This window comes from Myotis myotis, unplaced genomic scaffold (genome assembly GCF_014108235.1).
Source record: "Myotis myotis isolate mMyoMyo1 unplaced genomic scaffold, mMyoMyo1.p scaffold_m19_p_1, whole genome shotgun sequence".
Taxonomy (NCBI): domain Eukaryota; kingdom Metazoa; phylum Chordata; class Mammalia; order Chiroptera; family Vespertilionidae; genus Myotis; species Myotis myotis.
The window spans coordinates 106,154,094-106,180,619 of record NW_023416313.1 but is presented as its reverse complement, the minus strand read 5'-3'; the positions used below and the strand labels follow the sequence as shown (position 1 = coordinate 106,180,619).

General features: G+C 38.6%; 1 protein-coding gene across 11 annotated transcripts in view; it reads right to left on the bottom strand.

Annotated features, from left to right (window-relative positions):
* The window catches only part of TOGARAM1 (TOG array regulator of axonemal microtubules 1), a 137,686-nt gene that overhangs the window by 78,570 nt on the left and 32,590 nt on the right, over positions 1-26,526 (bottom strand). For 10 of the 11 annotated variants that reach the window (XR_004973696.1, XR_004973698.1, XM_036346798.1 and 7 more), the window contains exons 3-6: positions 22,781-22,915; positions 5,447-5,749; positions 3,258-3,517; positions 990-1,222 (exon numbers count right to left, since the gene is read on the bottom strand). Coding sequence is in view for 9 of the 11 variants with exons in the window: in XM_036346798.1 (XP_036202691.1) it covers positions 990-1,222; positions 3,258-3,517; positions 5,447-5,749; positions 22,781-22,915 (931 nt within the window). In the remaining 2 variants the exon portion in view is untranslated. The remainder of the gene's footprint in view (positions 1-989; positions 1,223-3,257; positions 3,518-5,446; positions 5,750-22,780; positions 22,916-26,526) is intronic. The other variant, XM_036346779.1, reaches the window with a different exon arrangement.

Sequence of the window (26,526 nt, the reverse complement as noted above, 5' to 3'; positions counted from 1 at the left end):
CTATATTTACCTAAATTATTGTGGTTCTAGCTCATTTAAGTGAAAATAATATTAATTTTAAATATTTACTTTAAAAATTATTTACTTGTAATAGGTGTATATAAACATGGTTCAGATTGAAATCAAAGGAAAATAAAATTAAAAAGACTGACAACATTAACTGTTAATAAGTATGTAAAAAAAACTGGAACTCTCATACATTGCTTCTGGGAGTGCAAAATTGCACAAGCAATTTACTAGTAAAAGTTAAATGTACATCAACCCTATAATCAAGCAATTTTACTCTTAGATTTTTGTCTAAAATAAAAAAGATAGGACTCCCTAAAATTCTAGAATAGAGTCACAGAGATCTCAGAAATCAAGGTGGGATCACTGTTTAAAACTTAGAGTTTACTGAGGTAATCTAAAAAAATTTGTCAAATTGCTATGCTGAAAAATAGATGGCTAGGACTCTAATTCTAACACTATTGTTTTAAGAAGACTTCTAAGAGGGCTGGGAAAGCTATGGCATGAAATCCTAAGTTTCTACAAAATAATGGAATAACAAAACATAATAGTAAAGTAGCAGCTAAATGGAGTTTATCCATAAATTAGAGGAAATTGGCACTGAATTTAAAATGAAAGCAGTAATATCAGCTATAGGTCAATTGCCAAAGAGCAGTGATCCAGAAAAGAGCTAAGGAACAAGAAATGTTGAGATAAATCTTAGATAGGTAAATGAAAAACTGATGCTGGGGGAACAGACTTTATACATATTAATTTAGGTGCTCTAGATTAGAGCTGGGGTTGTGTTCTCTCTCCACCCCATCCCAAACCAACGTCAAGCAAAGTAAGATATGTAAACTTTTCCATTGTCTTTTAAATGTATTTAAACATTTTTAAAATTAGAAAATTGCTTTAAAGGTTTGTTTTTTTTCAAAGATGATATTAGGGCTTTAGACTATAAACTACAGATTAGCATTCAAATATCAACTTAAAACATAAAATACATCATTCTATTCCCCTGGGGAGTTGTAGACAGAGAGGAAGTCAATGATTCTTGGCTGTAAACTCCACTTTCACTATAAGAGCTGATGTTTGGAGAGGAAGAGCGAGATGGGGAGTCCATAGTCAAGTCGAGCTTAATTGCAGAATCAGGGCTTTCAAGATCCGAAGTACTGCCATTCAGTTTTGCTCTTTTCTTAGCTGCACTGTTACGAAGGGACCTAAGAGAGCTCTGCATCTGAGAAAAAATAAAAGCAATCAACTTCACAAAGTAATTATATTACTAAAAGTTATCCTTAGATTTTAAAATCCATTAACTGTATCTATTTTTCCCCATTAACTATATCTAGCTCCCCACTCTTCTTTAATCCACTAGTAACAAGATGGATGCTAACATATCTGCACATAGTATTTTTTTAATATATATTTATTGATTTCAGAGAGGAAGGGAAAGGGAGAGAGAGATAGAAATATCAATGATGAGAGAGAATCATTGATTGGCTGCGACCTGCACAACACCCACCAGGGATTGAGCCCGCAGCTGGGGCATGTGCCCTTGGCTGGAATCGAATCTGGGACTCTTCAGTCTGCAGGCTGATGCTCTATCCACTGAGCCAAACCAGCCAGGGCTGCACATAGTATAAATATAGATTTCATCACTTAGGTATTTATAAATAACCCACTATTTTATAAACCCTGTAAGAGAAGGATCTTATTATTTACCATGGTATTTCCAGCACTGGGCACAAAGATTAATAAATGAATCACTGAATTAGATGGTAGACAGCGGAGTGGGTTAAAGTCACAGAGATCCAGCTAATCTTAAGTCAATTGTGTGCTTATGTGACTATTTAGATGTTCTATGAGGTTAGCAAAAAGTAATCCATTTTTTAAAATTTAAAGTTCACATCCAGCCTGCCAGTGTTAGAATTCAGAAAATAATAGATCATTTTATTTAACTTCTGAAGCCAAGTATTTCTAGAAATGCAGAGTAGAAATCATTATCTGAAACTAATACATTAAGGTTGGGAATAGAAATCTGAACAAATTAAGGAACACAGAAATATACATAACTGTGCTTTGTTTATATTTTGATTATAACAATTATAATGGTTGATTCAATAGGATGCCACTTCCTTAGTAAATCTTTGAAAGATTCAATATCTAAAAAGAGTAGTATCTTCTTACATTTACTAATAATTATATATTAAAAATTACCCTTTCAATTATCCACTGAAAGAAAAAGGCCTATTTTACGTTACTGTAAAATCAATACAAAATGTATAATCAGATGAAATTTATAAATTATGTAGGTAAATGCCTTTTCTATAAAAGTTTGTTTTCTTAAATAAATCCCCTTCCAAGTACCACTGAAGTAAAAAAACCAAGAAAGATTTTTACAAGTAGTTAGAATTTGGAATGACTAACTCATTAAGAACCAATTTTGGCACTTTATTAGTTTTACACATGCTTAATGCTAAAGAAATGCTTTGAAAATAAATATGCATCAATATTTATTTTATTGAGCAAGTGATCTGTGCATGATGCTTACAGCTTTAAAATCAGCTAAAAAAGACCCCATAATATCAACATCTAGTGTTTCAATTTACATATTTAATGTAAAACACTTTTTTAAACTTAAAATCAGGCAAACAAATGATAAAAAGAAAGCATTTATAAAAGCTGTGCTCTGAATCCAAACTAATATAACAGCCACATTCTTTATCTGGCATATTAATATGTACAGAGTTATCATATTGACAATACATTTGTATAATTTAAATGGAATAACCTAGCATTCAAAGATGAGTATCCAATATGATCTTAATTTCATAAAGATAAATAATGATGCACATATATGGACAAGGGACATGCTCAAGAATGAAGAGGAAACTATATTATGTTTCACTTATTTAAAAATGAAAACAAATATGACAAATTGTTAATTTGGGAGGGGTTAGTGCAAGAGTATATAGCTATATTATTCTTATTTTTAATTTAAATAGTAATAATATATGCATAAAGGGAATACTTAAAGGAAAACACATTAGTGTTAACAGTTAATTATTCTGGGCATTAGGATTTGGTGTGATGAATTTTCTTCCTAGTACTTCACTAAAATTTCCACGTTTTCTATAATGAACATGAAATATTTTTATAAGCAAGAAAACATGTTATGGGATAAAAACTACTTGATTTTTCCTTAGATAAAACTATTATATTATAGAAAATCACAAACATTTAAAAAATTAAAAATGGTATTTGGTTCTAACCTCTTCTTGATCCAAATCTTTGTCCTTGATATTTAATTCTGAAAGATCAATTTTAACACTATCATTTTCACTTTTCCAAATATCATTAGGCTCTTCCTTTTTGGGTCCCACTGTGCTTAAATCGGTTTTATCAGGCAAAAGGCTGATTCCCCTTGGTATGGGAGGAACAGGCTTGGTCCCATTCAGGCCTCGTCGGGAAGATGATGATCTTGCCAAGGCAGGTGTGAGTTGAACTGGAAGTTTTTCTTGAGAATTTTCTCCTGCATGAAAAAATGCATATTTTACTTTTTTAAAAAATGTTCAGAGAAGTGGAAGTTTAAATCACAAATGCCTGGAATACAGTGTTTTAAAATTAAAAAGCACAATATCTTTTATTAGAAATAGATTACTACTTAAAATGAGATAAAAGGATCATTGTCTCCTAAACAAATATAACAAAAATGAGCCACTTCATCCAGCTGGTGTAGCTCAGTGGTTGAGCGTTGACAAATAAACCAGGAGGTCACCGTTTGATTCTTGGTCAGAGCACATGCCCAGATTTCAGGCTCAATCCCTAGTAGGGAGTGTTCAGGAGGCAGCCGATCAATGATCTTTCAGGCATTATTGAAATCAATAAAAACATATTTTAAAAAATTATAAAAAAATGAGCCAACAGATATATTTAAACATGATTTATTTATAAAAATAAAAATATGACATACCAAGTTAAATTTCTATCTTCATATACATTACCATGGCCAGTATTTGTATAGTAAAGTCCATAATAAGGTAGAAGAGCTACTTTTTTTTGCTTGATTTAATTACATAAGCAACATTTGAAGGACTACCATATGCAAAACAGAAATACTGGTCACTGGGGAGAACAAGTTGAATGCCTCAGCTTTCAATAATATTTGATCTTGTAGGAAAAACAAATTCAGAAAGAAATTAATACAAGAAAATGAAAGTTTAGTGCTAACAGAAAGTGATAAAATTCACTATAAGTTAAAGTGACCTTATATTTATAAACTGGAACATTAGCATTGTGGGATAGTTTAAAGGTGAAATATCTTACCTCAGGCGCTGCGGATAGGAAAGCCTGTGGGATAAGGGGGTTGCCTTTAACAGACATTTTATTTTGAGACTGAATCTGTCTTGAATAAACTTATATGCTAATTTCATAATTAAAAGAATATTTTAATTCTCATCTGAGGACATGTTTAGACAGAGGAAGGGGGAAAGAGAGAAACATGGATGTGAGAGAAAAACACTGATCGGCTGCCTTCTGTATGTACCCCAACTGGGGATCGAACCAGCAACCCAGGTATATGTCCTAACCGGTAATCAATCGGCAACCATTGATGCATAGGATGATGCTGAACCAACTGAGCCATTCTGGCCAGGCAAGAAAAAAATATTTTGTTAAAAATAAATAGAAAACCCATTAAAATAATTTTAACATATCCTATATAATAAAAGGCTAATATGCAAATTGACTGAATGGCAGAACGGCTGGTTGCTATGATGCTCACTGACCACCAGGGGGCAGATGCTCAATGCAGGAGCTTCCCCCTGGTGGTCAGTGCACTACCACAGTGGGAGCACTGCTCAGCCAGCCAGAAGCTTGGCTCAAGGCTGGCAAGTGCAGTGGCAGTGGCAGGAGCCTCTTCTGCCTCCACAGCAGCATTAAGGATGTCTGACTTACTGCTTAGGTCCACGGGGAGCAGGCCTAAGCCGTCAGTTGGAAATCCCCTGAGCGCTCCTGAACTGCGAGAGGGAGCAGGCTGGGCTGAGGGACTCCCCCTCCCCCTCTCCAGTGCACAAATCCCGAGCACTGGGTCTCTAGTATTAAATATTCAATAAATGTTGAATGATGAATAGATATTATAGTAAACATGAATGACATTTTATATTTGTAAAGCTAAAATTTTTAGTAGCTTCTCAGGCTGTTCATGTTTATGTCCATTATAAAGCATTATTGTTTACCTAGTTCTGAAAAGGATTTTGAAGTGGCAATAGAAGAAAAAAAGCAATTCAAAATTTCAACTGAATTTTATATTACACATTTGATCTAATTAACATATGGTTATTTTCTTAAATATTTACTAATGCACAGAAAAATGTAATTTACAAGCTTTTAAAGATCTAACAACATAATTTTAAAATACAATCAAACATACAAGTAAATTTGAAAAAATATTAATTTTTACCATCATTTCTTCCTGTTGAGCCAGATGATTTTTGGCTGACAAGCTTTTTTTGAGGACTTGGCTTTGATAGTCCTTCAAAACTTTTAAGAGGCCAGGAATTTGAGAAATTAACAGAATTATCTTGAGACTTCTTTGGAGACACAGTAAGAGATGTGTGTTTTGGGCTAGTTCGAGATGAGAGAGGATAGGAAGGAAGGATGAAGGCTCCTGGGCTTGGATTTGGACCAGAGTATGATGAAATACATTCCATTTGGTTACCAAATGTTGGCTGTGTCCTACTGCCAAAATTTAGGCTAGCATACACTATAATAAAACAAACAAAAAAATGTTATTCCCACTAAACTTTGAAACCAATGAAATAAACAAAAATAAATAAGACAGAATACACACACACACACACACACGCACACACTTTCTAAGAGTTTTAAGATTTTTGCTTTTCACATTAAGGTTTTTATTCCATCTGGCATTTATATTTTTGTACAGTGTGAGGTAAAGATCTAATTAACGTTTTTCTATATAGATAATGCAATTTTTCCAGTGCCACTTTTTGAGCTAACCATTCTTTCCCTTTTATCTATAAATCTATATATTATTTGAGTCTATTCTTAGATGCTTCTTATTGGTTCCATTAATCTATTTATGTATACCTATTACAATATATTATTTGTAATCAAGCTGATAGGATAAATTCCCTTCCATTTTGGTTTACTTTAGAATTATCTAGGCCAGGGGTGGGCAACCCCTGTCACGCGTGCCAAACATGGCACGCCAGTAACTTTTTTTTTTTTTAAATATATTTTATTGATTTCTTACAGAGAGGAAGGGAGAGGGAGAGAGAGTTAGAAACATCGATGAGAGAGAAACATCGATCAGCTGCTTCCTGCACACTCCCTACTGGGTATGTGCCTGCAACCAAGGTACATGCCCTTGACCGGAATCTAACCTGGGACCCTCGAGTCCGCAGGCCGATGCTCTATCCATTGAGCCAAACCGGTTAGGGGATGCCAGTAACTTTTGCTGGCACGCAAAACCCTCTCTTATAATCTTCCATTTACAACTTTTGTGAACATTTGAACGACTTAAATGTTAAATTACAAGGAACTGGCAAGACACTTGATGTTATGTTTGGTTACATAAAGGCTTTTGAAAAGAAACTGGAAGGCTTTAAGAGGGATGTGGACAGTGAGAAATTTAGATATTTCCCAAATCTTAAGAGGCACATTGAAGACCTCCCAAAAGATGACAGAACAGACTGTCAAAGCCTTCAAAAGCTGTTTTTAAGCATCACTGAGTCAAGTATTGAGCAGTTCTTCTCAAGATTTGCGAAATTCAGAGAACTGGAAGAGACAGCAAAATTCATGAGGTTTCCAGACAGCATGAAACTGGAGGAACTAAACTTACAAATGTTTTCATGGGTAGACATGGCTGACTTCGAAATGCAGTTGATTAAATTTCAGAGTAGCTCAATTTGGAAGGAGAAACTTATTGACCTTAGAGTTGACTTGGAAAACATTGAAAAAAAGTGATTAGAGACAGGAGTACCAGAGAGAAGTGTCAAAAACGAACTATTGAGGACTTGGAATGCCATTCCAGAAAATTTTTCCTGTTTAAAACACTTTGCAACAGCATTGCTCTCCATGTTTTCATCCACATACGCTTGTGAATCTTTGTTCTCAGTGATGAATTTTGTTAAGTCTCGTAATAGGAGTAGCCTGACGGATGAAAGTAGTAGCTCGTGCATATCTCTGAAGGTCACGAAATAGAAACCTGATGTAAAATCTCTGTCATCAGTGATGCAGCAGCAAAAGTCCCACTGATAATATCAAGCGGAGTCATAGTTTTCTATCGGACTATCAGTGTACATGTATACATTAAAAAATAAATGTATTTTTCATCATCATATACTGTGTTTTTGTCGCTTGAATGAATTTTATTATTTCTTCAAGGTTCTTCACATACATACACTTTAAGAGATATCAAGTAGGTGTAACATGATCTCAAAAAATTAGGGTTGGCACGCAGAAGAATTTTGAGTCAGAGATTTTTCTGGTTTTGGCACGCACTCACAAAAAGGTTGCCCATCCCTGATCTAGGCCATTCTTGACCCTCTATTCTGTCATATGAATTTCAGGATCAGCTTGTCAGTGTCCATAAAAGATTCTGTTGGGACTTTGGTTGAAATGACATTTAATTTACAGATTAATCTGGGAATAAGTGTCATTTTCCTGCTATTGAGTCTCCCTGTTTAAAAATATAGGATCTTTTAGCCCTGGCCATGTAACTCAGTTGGTTATAGCATTGTCCTAAACACCAAAAGGCTGTGTTGATAGGAGGAAACCAATCAATGTATCTCTATCACATTGATGTTTCTCTCAAAAAAAAAAATAAATCAATAAGAATATATCCTTGGGTGAGGATTAAAAAATACATATTTATTTATTTACATAAATTTATTTACATGTACTAATATATTTATGTAAATAAATATACTTATTTATATATGGGATCTTTTAGTTTATTCAGATTTTCTTTCACGTCTCTCAAAAAAGTATTTTAGCTATTACAATAAAGGACATGCAAATCTTTGTTAGATATCCATATATTTACAAATTTTGTTCTATAATTTCTTAAAAACTACATTTTTCTAAAAGTTGCTGGTATTCAGGAACTTTATTTAGCTTAACATTCTAATATTATACCTGGCAAACTTGCTAAATTATTTAATATTTTAATAGTTTTCTGTATATCCTTTTGAATAGTCTATGTAATCTAATAATGATTATAATAATAATGGTGACTATAATGATAATAATGATGAGCTAATGTTTATTGAGCTCTTACTATATGCCATGTGGTATTCTAAACACTTTCCATGTATTAACTAATTTAATCCTTACAACAATCCTGTGGGAATAGGTATTAGTCTTATTTTACAGATTAAAAAAATGTACAAAGGGGATAATAAGTAAATAACTAAAGGGCATACATTAGGAAATTATAAAACTGAGATATCAACCCAGGCATTTTGGCTCCCAAGCTTGTGCTCTAAACCATTACACTGTACCATGTATTATCTGTAACAATGCCAATTTTTGTTTCTTCCTCCTCAAATTTTATATTTTTAATTTTGAGCTAGGTATTCCCTAGATAGATAACGACTCCCAAATTTTTAGGACTGATTTTCCCTTACACTCCAGACTCAGCATCAAAATGCCATTTGACATCTCTGAAGAGACAGATGTCCCAAACATTGCATATCTATAACAAAAACTCTTGATTTCCCAGTCAAATCTGTTTCTCCTCATCTTCCTCCTCTTGGTAAACAGTAGCTCTATTCTTCAAGTTGCTCAGACCAACAGTGTTGGACTCATCCTTGACTCTTCTCTTCAACTTCAGATTTAATCCATTAAGAAATCTCATTGGCTCCAAATTAGTGATACACAATGATCACTAAATCTGGAAACTTGGGTGAATACAGAATAAATGGCTTGTTCATATTACATTACTATATATGTAAAATAAAATTACTAATGTTTCTAAACTTTACAACCATGCTGGGTATCAGAATCTAACCATTTTTCATCACTTTCATTGCTTCCTCTAAAACAAGCCATATCATCATGTCTTACCTTTACTATTGCCATCACTTCCTAACTCATCTGCTTTGTATCCGCCCCCACTCCTGCCAAGGCTAATTTCTACGCGGCAGCTCTGATCCTGTAAAAAGGCAGCCAGATAATGCTATTTCTCTTCTCAAAAACCTCCAATGACTTCCCAACCCACTCAGAATATAATCCCAAATCCTTACCATGCCCTACTAGGCCAAATGTTATCGCCTATAATTATTCTCCCCACTGATCATTCCACTGAGTTCCTTGCTATTTATTCCTCCAACAAGGCCAAATATGACCCTACTTCATAGCATTTGTACTTAGTTGTTCTCTCTGACTGGAATGTTCTTTCTCCAAATACCCATGTGGTTCATAGCTTCATTTCATTTAAGTTTGTTTAAATGTTATCACTTCAGAGAGGCCTTTCCTATCACATTCTATCCCCTCATGCTGTCTTATTTTTCTTCTTAGCACTTACTTTCATTCTTATTATCTTCTCCTCTACTAGATTTTGATCTTTAGATCCTAGAACAGTGTCTGGTCTCAATAAATATTAAAGGGATTAATAATAAATGCTCACTAGCAGTAGTTAACTGAGCATTTGTGTCTGTTCTTGACTTTAAAGTCAATTCTAATATTTTACCACTAAGTATATTTGCTATTGGTATTAACAGGCATCTGTTCAGGTTAAGAAAATTATTCTTAGTTATGGGTTTATAAGTATGCATGGATGTTGATTTTTCATCAATTGCTTTTACTACATCTATTGGTACAATTATATAGTTTTTCTCTTGTTATATGTGATAAGGTTCAACTACAGGTTTTTCTGAAAACACCTACTTAGGCATAATATGTAACATACAAATTTAAAAAACACATCGATAGCCAATATGAAGATCTGGTTTGCTAGTACTTTATTTAGGACTTTAACTTTCATAAAAGTGAAACTGGATCACCATTTATTTTGCTTTATTCATTGACCTTACCTGGTCATGGTATTAAGGTTATATTTATTTCATAAAATGAATTAGGGAGCCTTCTTTCTTCCTTAATGCTTTTAGTTTGTCTAAGATAGGGTTTACCTCTGCCTTGAAGGTTTCACAGAATACAAGGAAAACCATCTGTACCTGGGATATTTTGTTTCTGTGGTTAAAATTTTAATTAAAAATTCCTTTAATGATTATACATCTGTTCAGTTTTTATATTTCTGAGATAACTGTGACAAAGTTATTGTGTTGTTCAAATATTATGTATCATCTAATTCCAAAATTCTTTATCCTATTCAAATTTTCTACTAACATTTGTAGATTTGTTCATTTTTTTCCTTGTAATTTTGTCAAATTACATATGTAGACACTCACACATACATGTACACACACACACTTTTTAAAAAGTCTTATCTGCTTAGTGAACTATTCTTTTTTCATTATGATGATCCTCTTTAGCCCTAAAAGTGTTTTTAGCTTTAGTGTGTATATTTTCCTTAATATCAATATTTTATACTTGCTTTGAGTATTTGTCTAGTATAGTAGTTACTTCCTTATCACAGGGGATAGGTTCCAAGACCCCCAGTGGATGCTTGAAACCCTGAATATTATCAAACACTATATATATATACACTATGTTTTTCCTGTACATACTATCTAGAATAAAGTTTAATTTATAAATTAGGCAGACTAAGAAATTAACAATAACTACTAATAAAAAGAACATTAGGAGTAGTGATGGAGAACAATTATAACAATGTACTGTAATAAAAGTTACATGAATTGGAAAAACTAAGATGGCGGCATAGGTAAACACCGGGAAATTGTCGCCTCACACAACAATTGAAAATTACCGCAAAGGACTGAGCAAACATCATCCAGAACAACAGGAAGGCTGGCTGAGTGTAAATTCTACAACTAGAAGGAAAGAAAAGCACGCTGAGAGCCAGAGGCGCTGCGGAGGTGAAGTGCAGAGGTACGGCGGTTCGCGCGTGAAAGGAAAGGGGGTGGCACCTGAGGACGCGGCTGTCTTTTTGAATCACAAGCTCCCGACTGCTCTGAACTCCGGTTCCGGGAAGTCTCTGGGGACCCAGGACTCATACGGGGAGAGGCTGGTCTGTCCGGCAGCGGGCGAACTTGAGTGCGGCTTTCCCTCAGAGGTGCTTGCAGCCGTTACCGGGACACTGAGACGCGCGACTCCGGGCGGAGAATCGGCCATAGCTGCTTTCTCCGCCCTTTGACTCCCTGAGACCCCGCCCCACCCAGGCTGCGGCAGAGGCTTTTGCATGTGAATGTACCTAACTGCAGCCGAACCAGGCAGACCCGGAACTTCCAAGAGAAGGCCCAAGGCCCCGCAGCGGCTTGCATTGCTTCACAGCTGAGCCTCTTCGTGGCTCCTGCTGTGTGGCCTTAGGCAGAGGCTGAATTAGCACCTCCTTAGATCCAGGAGCCACTGTACCCAGTGGTCAGAGGGGGACCATCCAGACTGCAACTCCTCAGATCCTTAAGGGTCACACTCAGGGAGCAGACTCAGTGAGCACCAAAGCCCCACTGAAGCAAGTCTTGCCCCAGAAGGGTGTCTTCAGCACAGAAGTTCTCCTACTTTAGACACAGCTGATTCTCACAGCCAATTGGCCTGGAGGTCAATTCCTCCCAGTGATTCTACAACAACCAAGGCACCAAGAGTGTCCACCCCAGGTAACTGGGGAGGCTGAGCTACTGGGCCCTACAGGACACCTGGCGCACAGGGCCACTCTATCAACACAGGGAAACTGCCAAAATGCGGAGACAAAGAAACAGGTCACAAATGGCAGAAATGGAGGAAAGCAAACGATTGGATATAGAGTTCAAGGCCACGTTTATAAGGTTTTTCAAGAATTTTATGGAAACCGCCGATAAATTTAATGAATCCCTCAATAAGTATAGTGAGACCATGGAGGACATGAAAAAGGACCAACTAGAAATTAAGCATACACTGACTGAAATAAAGAATAATTTACAGAGATCCAGCAGCAGACAAGAGGACCCCAAGAATCAAGTCAAAGATTTGAAATACAAAGAAACAAAAAATACCCAACCGAAAAAGAAAAAAGAAAAGAGATTCCAAAAATATGAAGATAGTGTAAGGAACCTCTGGGACAACTTCAAGCGTACCAACATCAGAATTATAGGGGTACCAGAAGGAGAGAGAGGGCAAGATATTGAAAACCTTTTTGAAGAAATAATGACAGAAAACTTCCCCTCCCTGGTGAAAGAAATGGACTTACAAGTCCAGGAAGCGCAGAGAACCCCAAACAAAAGGAATCCAAGGAGGACCACACCAAGACACATCATCATTAAAATGCCAAGAGCAAAAGATAAAGAGAGAATCTTAAAAGCAGCAAGAGAAAGACAGTCAGTTACCTACAAGGGAGTACCCATACGACTGTCAGCTGATTTCTCAACAGAAACCATGCAGGCCAGAAGAGACTGGCAAGAAATATTCAAAGTGATGAATAGCAAGAACCTGCAACCAAGATTACTTTATCCAGCAAAGCTATCATTCAGAATAGAAGGTCAGATAAAGAGCTTCACGGATAAGAAAAAGCTAAAGGAGTTCATCACCACCAAACCAGCATTATATGAAATGCTGAAAGGTATTCTTTAAGAAGAGGAAGAAGAAAAAGGAACTCTTACCATTTGCCACAGCATGGATGGAACTGGAGAGCGGATAAATACCACATGATCTCACTCATTTGTGGAATATAATGAACAACATAAGCTGATGAACAGGGACTGATCCAGAGACGGAGAGGCATTGATTGGACTGTCGGGACTAGGAGGGAAGGTAGGGGAGGGTGGGGGTAAGGGGGAAAGATCAACCAAAGGACTTATATGCAAGCATATAGGCCTAATCAATGGACATGGACAACAGGGGGGTGAGGGCATGAGCGGGGGGGGGGGGGGGTAGAGGGTAACATGGGGACAAGGACACATATGTAATATCTTAATCAATAAAAAATATATTAAAAAAAAATCTTTGATTGAAAAAAAAAAAAGTTACATGAATTGAATGTGGTCTCTCTCTCAAACATCCTATTGTACTGTACTCAACTTTTCACTTAAAGAAAGCAATTTACGACTTCTCTAAGGCATATCTGAATTGCCAGCATCACCTCTCTTGTGCTTTGGGACCACTATTAAATAATATATGGATTACTTGAATACAAGCCCTGCAATGCCACAACAGTTGATCTGGGTAGTGTATACAGAGTGGATACATTGGATACAGAAATGATTCATGTCCTCAGTGGGACAAGTGAGAGAGAGATTTCATTGCACTACTCAGAACAGTACGTAGTTTAAAACTTATAAATCATTTATTTCTGGGTAAAATAAATAAATTTATTATTTCCATTTAGTATTTCTGGATCTAGGTTAACTGTGAGGTAACTGAAACCGTAGAAATCACAACTGTGAATAAGAGGGGACTACTGCATGTTTTGCATGCTTTACTTTCTCCAATTCTATTCTGATCTATTTTGGGTGTAACTTAGTTTTTAAATTTTAAAAATCTAATCATCTCTGTTATTTAAATGTCCACTCTGTCCATTTATCTTTATAGCAACTGCTGATATGGTTTACTTCAACCATCTTATTTTGTGCTTCTTCTTTATTACGTTTTTTCTTACCTTTTATTGACTTTTTTGTTTTACTCCTCAGCTAATATAAAAGTCTACTTGTACTTTTTAGGGGTTCCCTTAAATTTTCCTTCAATATTTTTTTGGAATACTTTCCATGACAAAAGACCTAGCTTATGTATACTAACAAATACAACATTCTTCTGAAGACTTAAGCAATATATATTATTTACTTTACTTTTATTTTATTTTTTAAATATATTTTATTGATTTTTTACAGAGAGAAAGGGAGAGAGATAGAGAGCTAGAAACATCGATGAGAGAGAAACATCGATCAGCCGCCTCCTGCTACTTTTAATTCATATTTGACAAAGTTAGAACCTCTGCTACTACCTAAATCTTATTTGGGTGGAAAATGGGCTACAGTGGTCAAAATTTATATACGAATGAAAACTTTATTTCCTGATTTCAATTAAGTGCTCTATTAATAGATTCTGATGCTTCCATGCCAGGGTATAATTATATATTTCTTTTTTAAGAGATTTAAATATAAGGTATTCCCCATTAATGTGTACATACACTTTTAATAATTATAAAGGCAATTTTATTAAAACACATTTCATTTTCAAAATTTAGCGATCAGCTGTTAAAGTGTGTATAATTTTGGGAAGGACACTCTGTATATTTCTTACAAAGAAATCAAACATCAGATTTCTTTATACACATAGAGAGACCCAATGTTTGCAACAAAAGAAACCAACACGTCCAACATTTAGCGTGGTTCACTGCAGCATTTAAAATTGGGATGGGAACTTCTAGATGATTTGGCATTTGGCATTCATACACTGGGCCCTTCAGAAATACCATGGAGAATGTTAGCTGAGAAGGTGGTGGGCTTGACAAAATTTTTAACGTATAACTTACTAATAAGTTAAATCTTGACTTTCTTTTTTTAAAATCTTTATTGTTGAGATTACAGATGTCCCTCTTTTTCGCCCTCATTGCCCCCTTCCACCTGGTTCCCACCCCACCCCAGGCCTTCTCAACCCCATTATCTGTGCCCCTATGTAATGCATACCTGTGCTGGGAGCCGGTCCATCCTTGCTGTTTCAAGGGACCTGGCATATATGGCATACTGTTCTTAATATGTTTGCTCACCTTCTTGGCACTATGTGTTTTAACCAAGGTCTCCTCTCTGAGAAAGGTTGTTTCCCCAGGTAGGGATTTTCCCCTGAAGTTAGGGAGGGAATAAAACCTCTTAACTAAGTGCCAGGCGGGTAATTAATCACTTTAACTATGAACAATCATGCTTAAGCTACATAATCTTTACTCCCTGGAATGGAGATAAGAAACGCCCTAACCTTTGTAATAGAGATTGATAGGATTGAATCAACTGGTATAAATACAGATGTAATAAGACAGCAAGAGACAGAACTTAGAACTCAGAACTTAGAATACAGAGCTTAGAACACAGAACTGAGAAGACAGAACCTACACAGAACCTAGAGACAGAAGAACTTCGCTGGAGAGAACATGGCAAAAGATCCTGGACTGAACCTGATTATAGAAATTGGCAAGAGAACCTGACTAGAACCTGGTGACTGAACCTGGCTGGAGAACCTGGACAGAACCTGGCTGGAGAACCTGGCTGGAGAACCTAGCAAGACAACATGGATACAGAACCTGGCTGGGGAACCTAGCAAGAGAACATGGACACAGAACCTGGCTGGGGAACCTAGCAAGAGAACATGGACACAGAACCTGGCTGGAGATCCTAAGCAGAACTTCGCTGGAGATCCAGACCAGAACTTGGCTGGAGATCCTGGCTGGAGATCCTGGCTAGGCTGCTGATCAACTGAACACTGTCTCCGTGTCCTTCCTTCTTCACGGACTCCATCCACACCTTTGGGGACCCCTGGACCTGCTGGGGTTGGACTCCGGCATCTGGCGCCCGAACAGGGACATGAACCCCTGGACCCATATGCCGGAGTCCAACCCCAGCAGGTCCAGGGGTCCCCAAAGGTGTGGATGGAGTCCGCGAAGAAGGAAGGACACGGAGACAGTGTTCAGTTGATCAGCAGCCTAGCCAGGATCTCCAGCCAGGATCTCCAGCCAAGTTCTGGTCTGGATCTCCAGCGAAGTTCTGCTTAGGATCTCCAGCCAGGTTCTGTGTCCATGTTCTCTTGCTAGGTTCCCCAGCCAGGTTCTGTGTCCATGTTCTCTTGCTAGGTTCCCCAGCCAGGTTCTGTATCCATGTTGTCTTGCTAGGTTCTCCAGCCAGGTTCTCCAGGTTCTCCAGCCAGGTTCAGTCACCAGGTTCTAGTCAGGTTCTCTTGCCAATTTCTGTAATCAGGTTCAGTCCAGGATCTTTTGCCATGTTCTCTCCAGCGAAGTTCTTCTGTCTCTAGGTTCTGTGTAGGTTCTGTCTTCTCAGTTCTGTGTTCTAAGCTCTGTATTCTAAGTTCTGAGTTCTATTGCTGTCTTATTACATCTGTATTTATACCAGTTGATTCAATCCTATCAATCTCTATTACAAAGGTTAGGGCGTTTCTTATCTCCATTCCAGGGAGTAAAGATTATGTAGCTTAAGCATGATTGTTCATAGTTAAAGTGATTAATTACCCGCCTGGCACTTAGTTAAGAGGTTTTATTCCCTCCCTAACTTCAGGGGAAAATCCCTACCTGGGGAAACAACCTTTCTCAGAGAGGAGACCTTGGTTAAAACACATAGTGCCAAGAAGGTGAGCAAACATATTAAGAACAGTATGCCATATATGCCAGGTCCCTTGAAACAGCAAGGATGGACCGGCTCCCAGCATACCTGCACATAAAATCTTTGTTTAATCTCTTCACGCACCTCCACCACCCTTCCCTCTGAGAATCGTTTCATTTCCATGCCTCTGATTCTATTTTATTCACCATTTTATTCTGTTCATTAGATTTCTTATTTGTTTATTTTGATTTTTAGATTCAATTATTGATAGGTATGTATTTGTTGCCATTTTGTTGTTCATATTTTGATCTTTTTCTTTTTCTTCTTCTTAAAGAATACCTTTCCATATTTCATATAATACTGATTTGGTGGTGATGAACTCCTTTAACCTTTTCTTGTCTGTGAAGCTCTTTCTCTGACCTTCAATTCTAAATGACTAGAGGCCTGATGCATGAAGATTCGTGCAAGAATAGGCCTTCCTTCCCCTGGCTGCCAGCACCGGCTTCCCTCTGGCACCTGGGATCTGGGCCTTCGCTCTGGCCGCCACCTCCCACCTTTGCTTTGGGCCGGAGCCACATCCCGCCCACTCCGGGTCAGCTCCATAGCCACCGCCCAGAGGCCGGCCCTGAGCAGCTGGCAGGGGCTTGTGGGAGGCTTGGCTTCCTTTGTCACTGGGGCGACAAAAGAAGCCAAGTGTCCCGCCCAAAGGAAGCCAAGGGTCCTGCTCGCTCTGGTTGGTTCCAGCTGGCACCACCATCTTTGTGGCTATGGGCGCCGCCATCTTTGTGGCTATGGGTGCTACCATCTTTGTGGCAGAGTGATGGTTAATTTGCAAATTACCCTTTTATTGGTATAGACTAGTGGCCCATTGCACCTGGTGTAGTAGGTGTCTTGTAGGGCCCAGTGGCTAAGCCTCCCAGTCACCTGAACTGAGCACTGTAGGTGCACCCCTTTGTGGGCTGTGAGCAGTCTTGTTGTAGTTGAGACTTGATTGCTGTTGGTGTCATTGGGAGGAATTGACCTCGAGGCCAATTGGCTGTGAGGACAAGCTGCGACTACAATGGGAGAGCTGCTATGCAGGAGACACCCTTTTAGAGCAGTACTTGCTTCAGTGGAGCTTTGGCGCTCACTGAATCTGCCCCTTGAGTGTGTCGCTTATGGATGTGTAGAGGTGTAATCTGGTATGGTCTGACACTGACCACTGGGTACACTGGCTCTTGGGTCTCCAGGGAGGTGCAAAGTCAGTCACTGCCTAGGGCCACCCAGTAGGAGCTACAGAGAGATCTGCAGATTCCTCCTCTTTGTATCGGGTTTGGAAGTGCCCAAATGAGGCCCAGCTATGAAGCAAGGCAGGCTGGTTCTGGTGCCAGGTCTTGGGCTCTTTACCCTTTGTACACCATAAGTGTCTACAGACGCAAGCAGCGGACCGTCCCCACACACTACGTGTGTCTACAGCCGCAAAAATACTAGCAATATTACACTTGGTGATTTCCAGTTACAGGTAATCATGCAATTAATTAAAAAACATAAATTAGCACAACCTGAGAAAAGAAAATGTTATACCACCGACTTGCCATCCAGATTATACAAACGACATTTTTTGGGGGAATATCTGCTGATTAGAAAATAAAACCGAAAAAGGAACCAAGATGGCGGCATAGGTTAACGCTGGAGTTTACTGCCTCGAAAAACCACTTCAAAAATACAACTAAAAGACGGAACGGACATCACCCAGAACCATAGGAAAGCTGGCTGGATGGAAGTCCTACAACTAGGAGGAAAGAGAAACGCATACCGAGACTCAGAGGAGGCGCAGTGCTGAAGTCAAATACTAAGGTGCGGAGTGCGCGGAGCGGGCTGGTGGCTGAGGGCGTGGTTGGCGTTTTCAATCAGGAGGGAGTCGCAGACTCTGAGCTCCAGATACAGGAGAGTCTTTAGGGACCCAGACTCAAACGGGAGAAGCGGGACTGTCTGGCTTCGGTCGGAGTGAGTGCAGCTTTCTCTCCGAGGTTTGCAGCGGGTGCTGGGACTCAGAGAGGCAGAGCCCCTGGGGACGGGACTGAGAGCAGCCATAACTGCCTGCTCTGGCCCACCCTGTTGATCCCGTGCGACCCGCCCTGCCCAAGCCCTGCACAGAGGCATTTGCGGGATAGCCTCAGGCAAAGGCTAGATTAGCACCTCCCTAGAGGACAGAAGTTCTCTCACTGCAGACACAGCTGATTCTCACAGCCAGTTGGCCTGGAGGTCAAACCCTCCCTGGTATTACCTACAACAATCTAGGCTTACCTACAACAAGACTGCGCATAAAGACCACTAGGGGTTGCACCAAGAAAGCATAAAAAATGCGGAGACAAAGAAACTGGACGCAGATGTCAGAAATGGAAGATATAGAGCTCAAAACCACACTTTTAAGGTCTTTCAATAATCTTCTAAAAACTGCTGATAAATGTAGTGAGATCCTCAAGAAATCTAATGAGACCCTCGATGTTGTGATAAAGGACCAACTAGAAATTAGGCATACACTGACTGAAATAAAGAATATTATACAGACACCCAACAGCAGACCAGAGGAGCGCAAGAATCAAGTCAAAGAATTGAAATGTGAAGAAGCAAAAAACACCCAACCGGAAAAGCAAAACGAAAACAGAATCCGAAAATACGAAGATAGTGTAAGGAGCCTCTGGGACAGCTTCAAACGTGCCAACATCTGAATTATAGGGGTGCCAGAAGAAGAGAGAGAGCAAGATATTGAAAACCTATTTGAAGAAATAATGACAGAAAACTTCCCCCACCTGGTGAAAGAAATAGACTTACAGGTCCAAGAAGCGCAGAGAACCCCAAACAAAAGGAATCCAAAGAGGACCACACCAAGACACATCATCATTAAAATGCCAAGAGCAAAAGACAAAGAGAGAATCTTAAAAGCAGCAAGAGAAAGAAACTCAGTTACCTACAAGGGAATACCCATACGAATGTCAGCTGATTTCTCAACAGAAACTTTGCAGGCCAGAAGGGAGTGGCAAGAAGTATTCAAAGTGATGAATGCCAAGAACCTACAACCAAGATTACTTTATCATTCAGAATTGAAGGTCAGATAAAGAGCTTCACAGATAAGAAAAAGCTAAAGGAGTTCATCACCACCAAACCAGTATTATATGAAATGCTGAAAGGTATCCTTTAAGAAGAGGAAGAGGAAGAGGAAGAAAAAGGTAAAGATACAAATTATGAACAACAAATATGCATCTATCAACAAATGAATCTAAGAATTAAGTGAATAAATAATCTGATGTACAGAATGAACTGGTGATTATAATAGGATCAGGGACATAGAAAGGGAATGGACTGACTATTCTTGGGGGGGAAAGGGGTGTGGGAGATGTGGGAAGAGACTGGACAAAAATCGTGCACCTATGGATGAGGACAGTGGGTGGGGAGTGAGGGCGGAGGGTGGGGCGGGAACTGGGAGCAGGGGAGTTATGGGGGAAAAAGAGGAACAAATGTAATAATCTGAACAATAAAGATTTAATTTAAAAAAAAAAAGAAAATAAAACCTACGTGGAAAAGGTGTTTGGTATGCTCTTCTACTAGTATTGGTACAAAATAGCAAAAAGAAACCAAATACTTTTATAAACAATGTAATGTTCCGTTATGTGTTGTACTGTGTTTTGAATTTTATCATATAGTCAGACAATTTTAATAACTAAGTGTAAATAATACTTTTTCCCCCCCATTGTGTATGTGCTACGTAAAAATAATTAAAAATGTCCTTTGGAAGAATTAAAAAAAAAAAATGTTTTCCCTAAGTGGCAGCCCTGACCAACTTTAAAATAATTTTTCGTGAGAATTTTCAACTGAAAATATTCAAGAACACCTGAATTGTAATATATTTATTTTTATAATAGCCATTGCAAATTGATTTTTTAAATTAAATTCAAAATATTGTAGTGTGTGGGGATGGTTTCTGTTTTGGACGCGTGGCAGTTAACTGGTTAATTGATAGGTTTGGAGCTCCCTGACCCAGCTGCAGCTTGTTTGACAGATTTTAGCCTGAGCAAGAACAGGCCATTCATATGCAAAAGCTGCTGCACATAGCTTGGGTGGGGTTGTAAATTGGATGAGGCAGGGTCTTAGGGAATCACCAGGGTGGAGCAAACAGAAATGGTGCCAGTCAGCTGTAACCGGTTTGGCTCAGTGGATAGAGCGTTGGCCTGCGGACTGAAAGGTCCCGGGTTCGATTCTGGTCAAGGGCATGTACCTTGGTTGTGGGCACATCCCCAATAGGAGGTGTGCAGGAGGCGGCTGATTGATATTTCTCTCTCATCGATGTTTCTAACTCTTTATCTCTCTCCCTTCCCCTCTGTAAAAAATCAATAAAATATATATTAAAAAAAAGAAAGAAATGGCACCAGTCAGCCTTGCAACCTACTGGGAGGTCCCAGCATAGGAACAATGATCCTTGTAAGCAACTCTGTCTGAGAGAAAGCTGCCCCTGAGTACTTGCCCCAATGCTAGACAATCCAGTTCCTTCTCATATGTGTCTGGGTCCCCCAGAGCCTTGCCCTGGTGCTGGAGCTCAGAGGAAGCAGGACCTTGTAAGTTCTGTTTGTGGTGTCGGCCTTTTAAGAGGAACAGCTGGGTTTCCAGCAGCCTCAGTGTCACTGAGCCCCAAGTTGCACTGGTTTTTACAGCCCATAGCTACAGGGAGTTCTCTTCTCAGCTCCGGGGCCTTGGACCGGGTTTCTGGTATGGGGCTGGAACCCCTTGCTCCTCATGGGTGGCCTCCACAGAGACGATCTCTCTCCCGGTTAAAAAAAAATGATACACATGGGTGCCGGACCAGCCCATTCTGCACTTCCTCACCTCCTACCAGTCTCAGTGTGCTTTATTTACTTCTCTAGTTGTAGGATTTCCATTCAGCCAGCTTCCAGGTGTTTCTGGATGATGGTTGTTCTGTATTTTAGTTATGGTTGTGGGAGCCAGTATTTACCTATGCCGCCACCTTGGTTCCTCTCTAAATCTTGACTTTAGAAGAACATGGTATCTCTTTAGCCACTGCTCTATAATAGGTATTCTGAGAGGTTATAGAAAATTAGATGCACTACAAAGATCTGATTAAGCACTGAGAGTGAAGGTAGCCTTCAAAGGTAATGTAACCATTTAGGGATATCCTAAACAGGAACAGGCCAAGCAACACAGAGAATCCTCTCTGCGTCTATTAATTATGAGTCCCGCCCTGACCGGTTTGGCTCAGTGGATAGAGCATTGGCCTGCGGACTCAAGGGTCCCGGGTTCAATTCCAGTCAAGGGCAAGTACCTTGGTTGCAGGCACGTCCCCAGTGGGAAGTGTGTAGGAGGCAGTTGATCAATGTTTCTAACTCCCTATCCCTCTCCCTTCCTCTCTGTAAAAAATCAATAAAATATATTTAAAAAAAAAATTTTGAGTCCCAAAGGCATCTAGCCAAGATTTAGGAAATCCCTATATTATTAAGAAAGATAAATTATTTTATTGGGAAGAACACCACAAAGGAAAACTTTATGGAATTACATGGCCCTTTGGAGTGGATGGAGGAAAAGGTAGTTAAAATATAAGTGTTATATTAACTAAATCCTCTTTACTAATTTCAAATGAGAATTACTTTTCACCACCAAATACAGAAAGAGGTACATACATCAGTATCATTAATATCTCTTAGAAATATTTGATTTGTTCCTACCTCTAAATAATACTTGATAAAGCTATTAATTAGCATGGAAGAAAAAAAAAACATTTTCAAATCCAAAATCCATATGACTGACAGCCTCAAATCTTCCTTTTGTTCTATATCTTTCAGACATATAAGAGATCTGAAATGAAAGCTAGTCAGGAAGTTATGGTTCCTAACAGGGAATATAATAAATTCTAAATAGCCTCAAAATTTAAAACTGTTATGGAAAATAACTCTCTTCTGCTAACACAGTACTCCTTAATGAATAATGTTACGTTCAATTACTTGGTATTAAAATGCTCATCTCCACCATGAGTAGAAACTCTAATTTTAATCAGTGACTATAATAATAAAAGCGTAATATGCTAATTAGACCGGACGTCCTTCCAGAGGAAACTGGGGCTTTGAGGGAAGCCTGGGTCCCAGGTGCCAGAGGGAAGCCGGTGCTGGTAGCTTGGGGAAGAAAGGCCTACTCTTGCACGATTTTCGTGCATTGGGCCAGCCTCTAGTATTTATATGAAGATTATGGTATTTATCATTTTGGGGTAATAGCTATTTAAATGTGTTGAAAATTTTTACTAAAATATAACTTTTTTGATGAGTATGATTATACAAAATAACATACAAGCTAGGTTTGAAAACCCCACACAACATTTATATATATCATTTGTATTTAAATAAATTTGGAATTGAAACCTTTATCTTGATAACTGTTAGTTGTCCCCAGGTATTGTAAGTCAGAATCCACACTTCCAGTTTTACCACATATCTGTGAAAATCCAAGTTGTCCACATTTCCCAGAAAGATTTGTCTGATGAGTCCCAGTAGTGCCTTTGGAAGGAAGAATAAAAATATAATAAAAGTTAGCTTTATTTCATGAATAAATCTAATTTCATAAATGGTATCATTTGTGTGGAATTAAATATAAAAATACATGGAAAGTGATCATGGCAGGCAAGAAAGGCATAAAGCTTTTGCTACTGGCAGAGCTGATTAGCAGCAGGGATTAAAGGACAGAAAATAGACAGGTAAAGTACAGAGAAAAGCATATTGAAAAATGCAGACAAAGGCAGTTTCTTCCTACATGCTCCCTTCTCTTACCATGGAATGTTCCTTCAGACCTGGCTTTCCTTCTTCCTAGTATTTGTAGTATACACTCAACCCAAAAAATTTCTACTGCAAAACACGTCTACCTTCTTTCCTAACATATAACACAGCATTCACATAGCTCCCAATCTTATCCAGGTATACTTCCCAGATTTCTTTCCCTCTCCTGTGGCTAGTTAAGGTTAATTCTGGGCAGAGGAATAAGTCTGAATTAAAGAAGGTAATAATGGCCTCTCTGGCATTCATTTATCTATAATAATAAAAGTGTAATATGCTAATTAGACTGGACATCCTTCCGGACGACCTTCTGGATGAAGCCAGGGCTTCGAGGGAAGCTGGTGCCAGCAGCTGGGGGAAGGAAGGCCTACTCTTGCATGAATTTCATGCATCAGGCCTCTAGTTTATATATAAAATCAGCTGATCACTTGCAGTTCTGAAACTATTTTAAAAATTCTCTTCTTATAATTTCAAGTTCCTTTATCCTTCAGGTACTGGACATCTTCTAGGTTAATTCTCACATTCATGCTTCTGTTATTCTCCCTACCTGCAGTAGTCCCTTTTGCCTCACTGCCAATCACAGACCCTTTGACCCTTTGTTTTTTTTTTTTAAATATATTTTATTGATTTTTTAACAGAGAGGTAGGGAGAGGGATAGAGAGTTAGTAACATCAATGAGAGAGAACATTGATCAGCTGCCTCCTACACACTCCCCACTGGGGACGTGCCTGCAACCAAGGTACTTGCCCTTGACCAGAATCGAACCTGCGACCCTTGAGTCCGCAGGCTGACGCTCTATCCACTGAGCCAAACCAGTTAGGGCAACCCTTTGTTCTTTAAAGTCCAGCCTCTTTCTTGGTATTTTTATAAATCACTTCAATACCTATTATCTTTTCCTTTCTTGAATTCCTATATACTTATAATCTGTAACATCCAATCTAGAATTGGGTTATATGTTGTCTTATCATTCAGTTATTTAAAATCTGTACTACTAGGCCCTAGCAGGTTTGGCTCGTGAATAGAGCATTGGAATTTGGACTGAAGGGTCCTGGGTTCAACTCTGGACAATGGCACATGCCTCAATTGCAGGCCTGAAAATAAACATTAAACTATACAATCATTATGACACTTCATTTTTATATGAAAATACCATGGAATACTACTTACTGCATAAAGATCTATAAATTCTACTAGGATAACAATGTTTTCTAAATATTGTGTCCAAACTCATAGTCAACAAATTTCAGTAACTAATATCATTTGGATACTAAATAAATGTTAATATCTATGACAAACTCCATCTTTACCTTATAAAATATTTTTCATTTCCAACTAATTTTGTTAACACATACATGATCATTTTTCTAATTAGTCAGGTGTTAAGTTTTGACATCTTTCTCTACTCCCCTAGTCATCAAATTTTCCTGATTATTCCTTTTATTCCATTTGTAAATAACTATCAACTAGCTTTTTTCCTTTACAATAACAACAACAACAAATCTCCAATAGGTCCCTATAGCTTACCAGTATGAGCAGCTTAGCTACAGGGATCCCTAAATCCAAATTTATCTTTGACCATCTACAGTGAATCTTGTCTTTACACAGCTCCCAGAATATCTCAAGCTTTTTCTTAATGTAAGCCTTTGAGCCCAGCTGGTGTGGCTCAGTGGTTGAGCATTGATCGACCCAAGAACTAAGAGGTCACTGGTTTGATTCCCAGTCAGGGCACATGCCGTTTGTGGACTTGATCCCCAGTAAGGGGTGTGCAAGAGGCAGCTGATGGATGATATTTCTCTCTCATCAATGTTTCTCTCTTTCTATCCCTCTCCCTTCCTCTCTCTCTTTCTTAAAAAAAAAAGAATTCAATAATGTTAAGCCTTTGCACTTGTCATACTTTCCATCTAACTACTTGTATCGTATACATCCCAAAAAGATGAAATTCAAATACTATCTCCTCTTCAATGTCTTTTCTGACTGATATGCCCATGCCAATGCCAATGTACTCTGAACTACTATATTTACTTTCTGTAACACTTACTTAGGCAATTAAACATCTTTCTAGTTGCTCTAACCAAGAAAACCTTATGGTACTCTTGACTTTTCCCTCCCTCCTCTCCCTCCCTCCCTCCGTCCCTCTATACCAGGGGTGGGCTAACTTTTTGACTCGAGGGCCACAATGGGTTCTTAAACTGGACCGGAGTGCCGGAACAAAAGCATGGATGGAGTGTTTGTGTGAACTAATATAAATTCAAAGTAAACATCATTACATAAAAGGGTACGGTCTTTTTTTTATTTTTAGTTTTATTCATTTCAAACGGGCCGGATCCGGCCCTCGGGCCGTAGTTTGCCCACGGCTGCTCTATACCCAATCCATCAACAAATCCTATCAACTCTACCTTTGACATATAATCGGAATCTAATCACTTTAATTACATTCATTGCTACTCTGGTCAAAGCCCCCATCAATTCTAGCCTGGATTACTACAACAGACTCCCTGTTTTCACCCTTGCCCTCCTTAAGTCTATTTTAAATATAATGTTCAAGCCCTAGCCGGTTTGGCTCAGTAGATAGAACATTGGTCTAGGGCGGTGATGGCAAACCTATGACACGCGTGTCAGAGGTGACACGCGAACTCATTTTTTTGGCCGATTTTTCTTTGTTAAATGGCATTTAAAAATATAAAATAAATATCAAAAATATAAATCTTTGTTTTACTATGGTTGCGAATATCAAAACATTTCTATATGTGACACAGCACCAGAGTTAAGTTAGGGCTTTTCAAAATGCTGACACACCGAGCTCAAAAGGTTCCCCATCACTGGTCTAGGGTTTGAAGGGTCCTGGGTTTGATTCTGGTCAAGTGCACATGCCCGGGCTGCAGGCTCAATCCCCCAGTAGGGGGCGTGCAGGAAGCAGCCGATCAATGATTCTCTCATCATTGATGTTTCTCTCTCTCTCTCTTCCTCTCTGAAATCAATAAAAATATATTAAAACAAATAAACAATAAATAAATATAATGTTCAAAACAAAGCAAATGATGTTATTTCTTTCCTCAAAATATCCCTCATTCAGAGTAAATGTCAAGTTTATTCAATAGCCCATTAGGTCTTATAAATAAGAACACCTAATATTTCTTTTTTAAAAAATATATTTTTATTGATTTCAGAGATGAAGGGAGAGGGAGAGAGAGAAACATCAATGATGAGAGAATCATTGATCAGCTGCCTCCTGCATGCCCCCTACTGGGGATTGAGTCCACAACCCGGGCATGTGCCCCCTACTGGGATTGAACCCAGCACCCTTTAGTCCGAAGGCCAACGCTCTATCCACTGAGACA